Raw genomic sequence first — 7,025 nt, forward strand, 5'->3', positions numbered from 1 at the left:
GTTTCTGAAAACAGGTTCGGAATCCGGAAAAATTCTGAACCGTTTTCACCCCTACTTAAGAAAATGTCAGGCCTGTTTGCGCAGGTATTACTGAAATCTTAGGTACAAAAACACATGGCCCTGTGCCGAATTGCAGCACAAATTGAAGGCCATATGTCCAGCTACGCCCACCCTACTGCTGCTTTTGGCCCAGACAACCTTCCCCTAGCCGGGCCCACCGGCCCACTCAGAGTACCAGGTGTGCGAAACACGTCATGGGCTCAAACGTTAGGCCCACCAGTATCCCCATGGACAGGGTCCACGAGCCGGACCACCTCGTCAGAGGCTTCCAAGGCCGCCGCTCTCCACGAGGTCCATGAGACCGCGACGTCGGTCAGCACCAGCCTCTCGCGTCGAAACGGGACGAAAAAGAGTAGATGAGATGGCTCTCCCACTGCGTATACGGCCACATCCAAAATACGTATACGTACTTATCTCTCTCCAGAAAACACCAGTGGAGAGTGGAGACTAGAGAGTGACTCGATACCTGCCAAAACTAAAAGAAAATGTGAGGTAAAAAATGAGAGAGAGAAAAAAAACCAATACCGCTTCCTCTTCTAATAGATGTATTATATAAAATTTTAGTAGAGGTTTAATAGAGGCTCCTATAAGAGCTCGAGATCTCGTCGCCTCTACAATAGATCTGCCAATGTATCAAGGAGGGGAAGTATCATGTTGAAATTTCAGTACCGTAATAAATATTATTATATACACTATATATCTCCATTCAAATTTGATAACGTCAAGGCATGTGCTGCTAGACTTTCTTTTTAAGTGTGTTAAAGGATATATATATACATTCACATATATGCAGTGTGTGCAAACATATACATTTTCCACATAAAATTTGTTAGGCTCTATTTTTTAAGTGTGTTAAGGGATATACATTCACAGGTATATGATTGTGTTATTAACCCGTACGTGGTGTGCACAAATGTATGTGTTTTTCATGTAATCGTAAAAAAAGTTCTAATGTACTGCTTCCTCTGTACTACTCTTCAGCCTTTATAATTTATCCCAAAATATAAACTTCTTGACTAACATTTTCTTTTTTAACCAATCACAATCGTTCACCATTTAATTTCCTCACGTATATTTACTTCTCATCCAATCACAACATTTCTAATTTTCTCACTTTTTAATAATTGTGTTTCACTCTAAAATTTTTCTGTATATTCTAAACGGGTAGTAGTTACTCCCTCCATCCCATTTTAAGTGTAACCATGAGTTTCTATGTTCAACTTTAATCGTACGTTTTATTTTTTTATGTTTTATTATCTAATAACAACAAAAATATTTGACGATCAAAGTGAGGCAGAAACTCATAGCTGCACATACGATGAATAAGAGAGAGTATATATATATGGCGGTGTTTGAGACGGTGGGTAGACGCGGTGCAGCCGCGGTAGGCGCATGGTGGCGGTGCGTCCACGTACGGCCCACGTGGACACGCAGGTGGGACCCAGTACAGTTGTACCGTCTCCAGCTCTCCCTCCACGTCACCCTCTCCGCTCTATCTCATCATTCGGAGGACTCACGCCGCCGCTGCCGCCTGCCCGTACGCAGGCACGAGCACGAGGCAGAGCTCCAGCTCCGCCTCCGCCTCCTCTCTCTCTATACGCTTCGAGCTCCGGGAGGCCCCTTTCATGGTTTCCTCCACCGTTCATGGGCCATGCCTTCCCTCTCCTTCCTCCGCTTCCTCTCCGGGAGGTGAGGCCTCCTCTCGATCTCGCCGCGTGGAGTTGTTGCGCTTTGGCAATGGCGGATTCCGTAGATTTTGTGATTGATCGTGTACGGTTTTTGGTTCGATGTGAGTAGGTCGCTCGCGGATGTGTGTGATGGGGTGAAGAGGAGGCTTGGATTGGGGGATGATGAAGGCCGGGAAGAGGAGGCTGGTCTGGCCGGAGGGTCGAGCCGTCCGGCGGCGGCGGCGGCGGCGGCGGTGGCGGGGCCTCCCGGCGAGTGCTACGCGTGCACGCAGCCCGGGGTGCCGTCGTTCCACTCCACGACGTGCGACCAGGTGCACTCGCCGGACTGGGACGCGGACGCGGGCTCGTCGCTAGTGCCGGTCCAGGCGCAGCCGTCGGCGGCGCACCACGCGGCGGCGGCGGCGGCGCGGTGGGTGTTCGGCCCGGTGCTCGACCCGCGGAGCAAGCGCGTGCAGCGGTGGAACCGGTGGATCCTGCTGGCCCGCGCCGCCGCGCTGGCGGTGGACCCGCTCTTCTTCTACGCGCTCTCCATCGGCCGCGCCGGGCAGCCGTGCGTGTACATGGACGCCGGCCTCGCCGCCGCCGTCACGGCGCTCCGCACCGCCGCCGACCTGGCGCACCTCGCCCACGTCCTCCTCCAGTTCCGCGTCGCCTACGTCTCCCGCGAGTCCCTCGTCGTCGGCTGCGGCAAGCTCGTCTGGGACCCCCGCGCCATCGCCGCTCACTACGCCCGCTCCCTCAAGGGCCTCTGGTTCGATCTCTTCGTCATCCTGCCCATCCCACAGGTCGGTTCCCTTCCATCTCCCTTCACCATTTTCATTTCACCCCCCATTTTTTTTCTCCATTTTTACCATGGGAATCAATCAATCAACGATCCAGAACACCTAGAACGACATGATTCGTCCATATCACCATCTAACCATGTAGAGGATTAGATGAGTGATCAAACGCTCACAATTATTGGGCGTTCGTTATGTCCGTTTCTGAGACACATCACAACTTCCTTGTCGAACATATTACAGTAGGAAAACTGTAGGGTACACACTGCATCAGAAAGTACATTGCAGGTACAGGCAGTGTGCCAATAGCTAGTGAGAGAGCCCATGTGTAAACCTGCAAAGTTTCTACACCACCTCGCTACTTGTTCGTTGAATGTGACAATGTCAGTACGTAGTGACAGCAAGTGAGGCTCCGGCTTATTGGAATTACCCTGACCACAATGATGGATGAGTTAGCTACAATTCTGGCCGAAACTCGGTAGTTGATGATTAGAGTTCAATGAGCTTACGGAAGAAATACGAATGGATGAAGTTGTAGCACCAATGATTGGCAGAGGCAGTAATAGTAGTGTTTGAAATACGACCACTGGTGCAGCGTGAAAGAAAAATGAGTTCATTTATAAAAGAAAAAAAACCAAGGAAAGTGACTGTTTCAAACATTTGATGGTTCATACGACTGAGTAGCTTATTGTACGGTAGCTTATTTGTATGGTTGAAGTTCTCAGGTGATCCACCTGATTGCAAGTGATTGCAAGAAGACAAGATTTATATAGACTAGGGTGTAAAAATGTTGTGGTTTGTCCTGCAGCACAACAGATATTCTCCTTTCACCTCGCCGCTGATACCTCTTTGTGTGGCTGTCTTTTATGTGGGAGATTTGGCTAATTTCTAGACATGCCAATGGAAATGATTTTTGTTGATTATCTGTCAGCCTGTCTTTCAAATGGCGTGGTCATTTTTTTAACAGAGGTTTGGTCATTTTTTAGGTGGAGCTTTATTTTTCCTCATAACTTGGAGCACATGTTGGTTCTCGTTTTGCATGATTGCAAATATTTTTTGCTTTTACGTGCCAGCATTGGATGTATGCATGCACTTAGTGCTACATGTGTCCTTTTCATATCATGTGTGGATTATTAATGAGATGATTTGTCCATTGTCATGAATAATGAAGATGAATTATTGTTAAAAGTGTCTGCTGAATAATATTCAATATGCCTAGTACGTTGAGAGCTCAGTCAATGCAGTATGTTAGACAGTTAGAATAAGGCATATTCGTCTGACATGAATTAAGGTCATATTTGTATTCCACAATTGTTTCTCTAATGTTTTCCAATGTATGCAAATAGGTCATGACAGTGGCATTGCGATAAAAAAAATCCTGGATAATTTATTGTTAGAAAATTTGCTAATAAGAAACACTAGTGCTTGAAAAATATCATTAAAAATAGAAAGAGACAATTCATCAATTATGTTTGTGATGTATTAAAAGAAGTAAATCATCAGGACATATTAGCATCTGGTGTTTTAGGGTGCTTAGTGGTGAAATATAGCAAACATATATTAGGTACTAAGAGCATTCGAACTATAATAATTCTAAAGTCCATTACTTTAAATTCTTCTTGTTGCTCAACAAGCTGATCGATCAAAATCTACAGGTCATCTTCTGGCTAGTCATACCGAAGTTAATCAGAGAAGAGCAAATCAAACTTATCATGACAATACTGCTGCTCTTATTCTTGCTGCAATTTCTCCCCAAGGTGTACCACAGTATTTATATCATGAGGAAAATGCAGAAGGTGACTGGTTACATCTTTGGAACGATATGGTGGGGATTCGGGCTTAATCTTTTCGCCTATTTCATTGCTTCTCACGTGAGTATTCCCTCCTTCAAATAGTTATTTGGAAGATCTAATAAATAATAGACATAGAATCATTGAGTCTTCCTTCTAGTCTCGCTTAGTGCAATTGAAATGCCAATCATCTTGTTGTTAGTACTTTCGAAAGACCAATATCTGGTTGTTAGTATGTCCATGATGTTTTGAATAGTTGAATTTACTAGTATTTTCCAACGAAATCAAGTGTTGGTGTGAATATCTGCAAATAGTGCTGCCTAATTTCAAGGGGAAGTGCCAAATTATTTCTGATGTGCATCGCATTTAAATATTAAGTACATAGATGAACTGTTCCTATTCAGGATGATATCTATTAAACAGTGAAACAGTCCCAGACAATATATGTCATATTATTGCTGAAAAGTGTTGAATAATGGAAGGCTGATGGTCCAGGGACCAAGATGGGCACTAGATTATGCAATGACCACAAAGTTCATTTGAAGAAACAATCTTGAAATGACCTACCTAACCTTGCTTCTTGTAATTTCCTGATTCAGCAGGATATTAATGTTGATTGAACTGCATATAATACTAGAGTACTCTTGCTGATGCTGGCCATTCATCATTTTTTTCTGTTGCTTGCAGATCGCAGGTGGATGTTGGTATGTCCTTGCGATTCAGCGTGTCGCCTCCTGCCTCCAGGAGGAATGCAAGATAAAGAACACTTGCAACCTAATATCACTTGCTTGCTCCAAGGAGACGTGTTTTCACCTTCCTTGGTCAGATAAGAATGGACTGGCATGCAACTTGACTTCTTTTGGCCAACAAAACATTCCAGACTGTCTAAGCGGCAATGGGCCCTTTGCTTATGGAATCTACAAAGGGGCTCTGCCTGTTATTTCCAGCAATTCACTTGCTGTTAAAATACTCTACCCTATATTTTGGGGACTCATGACTCTCAGGTAATTTTGATCAATGAGTTAATTTCCTAGAAGAAATTGTTTGACTTCCAGATATCTATAGCTCAGGTTATCTTTCTACTATTTGAGTAGCTAGTCCCTGATCCCCACACTAATATTTTCTACTATATATTTTGTTTTATCTTGGCAGTACTTTTGGTAATGATCTTGAGCCTACAAGCAATTGGCTTGAGGTGATTTTCAGCATAATCAATGTACTTAGCGGGTTGATGCTCTTCACATTGCTGATTGGAAACATACAGGTAAAGTACTACCTAATTTTTATGTGCTGCTCCATTTGTATTAAGCTAATAATTTTCTTAATAAGATTGGATGGTTCATGTTGCAGGTCTTCTTGCATGCTGTCTTAGCAAGAAAGCGAAAGATGCAGCTGCGGTTCCGGGACATGGAATGGTGGATGCGGCGGAGGCAGTTGCCGTCCCGCCTGAGGCAGAGGGTCCGGAAGTACGAGCGTGAACGCTGGGCGGCCATCACGGGAGATGAGGAGATGGAGATGATCAAGGACCTGCCTGAAGGGCTCAGGCGAGACATCAAACGCTACCTCTGCCTCGAGCTAGTTAAACAGGTACACAACCTGGTCAAATTTGAGTTACAACTTACAAGCTAGCGACAACCATTTTGTAATGTAAAAGTTCGTCAATTTTCATTTTTCAGGTTCCTCTGTTCCATGGCATGGACGATCTCATCCTGGACAACATCTGCGACAGGCTGAGGCCACTGGTGTTCTCCAGCGGCGAGAAGGTGATCCGGGAGGGCGACCCGGTGCAGCGGATGGTGTTCGTCCTCCAGGGGAAGCTCCGGAGCACGCAGCCGCTGGCCAAGGGCGTGGTGGCGACGTGTATGCTCGGCGCCGGCAACTTCCTCGGCGACGAGCTGCTGTCGTGGTGCCTCCGGCGGCCGTTCCTGGACCGGCTGCCGGCGTCGTCGGCGACGTTCGAGTGCGTCGAGACGGCGCAGGCGTTCTGCCTCGACGCCCCCGATCTGCGCTTCATCACGGAGCAGTTTCGGTACAAGTTCGCCAACGAGAAGCTCAAGCGGACGGCGCGCTACTACTCCTCCAACTGGCGGACGTGGGCGGCAGTCAACATCCAGCTCGCGTGGCGCCGGTACAAGGCAAGGACGACGACCGACCTGGCGTCGGCGGCGCAGCCGCCGTCCGCCGGCGGGCCCGACGACGGGGACCGCCGGCTCCGCCATTACGCGGCCATGTTCATGTCGCTCAGGCCACACGATCACCTCGAGTGAGAGCAGCCGTGGATTGGGACCGAGAGTGACGGGGCATATGCAATGCAACCGTACGCGCATGGAGCGGACCACCCTGCGCCGGCCATATATCATTGATTCCATTGTAGTACGATCGTATCCTGCTGCCGGTCTTGACAATTGATTAGCATTTGTCATTGTATAAGATGACCAATAATGGTTGTGATGTAGTTCCAACAAAATAATGCAATGTGCTCCTTGGTTGGCGCCGCAAATCGGATCATTGAGAAGGACATCACCGGGAATATTCGACGGTTATCTATCTATCTATTTATTATATTGTTAAAACAGCTTAAAAAGAAAACACCACGTTCACTATGGAGCCTAGAAATTACCACAGTTCAAGAGGAACACAATTTATAAATAGCATAATATCTGAATAAAAATATAGAATTTTCACAAAACACAATCCATCTAAAAACA

General features: G+C 46.4%; 1 protein-coding gene across 1 annotated transcript; it reads left to right on the plus strand.

The window, feature by feature from the left end:
- Nucleotides 1–1,399: 1,399 nt before the first annotated feature.
- Nucleotides 1,400–6,817, plus strand: LOC127767569 (cyclic nucleotide-gated ion channel 2). Its single transcript, XM_052292948.1, has 7 exons — nucleotides 1,400–1,749; nucleotides 1,858–2,533; nucleotides 4,183–4,398; nucleotides 5,005–5,321; nucleotides 5,470–5,581; nucleotides 5,668–5,904; nucleotides 5,994–6,817. The coding sequence occupies exons 1-7, from the start codon at nucleotides 1,403–1,405 to the stop codon at nucleotides 6,582–6,584; spliced, it is 2,496 nt and encodes an 831-aa protein (XP_052148908.1). The 5' UTR covers nucleotides 1,400–1,402; the 3' UTR covers nucleotides 6,585–6,817.
- The last annotated feature ends 208 nt before the right edge of the window (nucleotides 6,818–7,025 follow it).

This window comes from Oryza glaberrima, chromosome 3 (assembly GCF_000147395.1).
Source record: "Oryza glaberrima chromosome 3, OglaRS2, whole genome shotgun sequence".
In the NCBI taxonomy this organism is placed as follows: Eukaryota; Viridiplantae; Streptophyta; class Magnoliopsida; order Poales; family Poaceae; genus Oryza; species Oryza glaberrima.

Excerpts from the sequence above, each read along its gene's own strand:
- LOC127767569 (XM_052292948.1), top strand. The coding sequence starts at position 1,403 with ATGGCGGTGTTTGAGACGGTGGGTAGACGCGGTGCAGCCGCGGTAGGC. Across the intron at positions 2,534-4,182 it reads TCATCCTGCCCATCCCACAG|GTCATCTTCTGGCTAGTCAT; the intron begins GTCGGTTCCCTT and ends CAAAATCTACAG. Across the intron at positions 5,582-5,667 it reads TGCTGATTGGAAACATACAG|GTCTTCTTGCATGCTGTCTT; the intron begins GTAAAGTACTAC and ends TTCATGTTGCAG.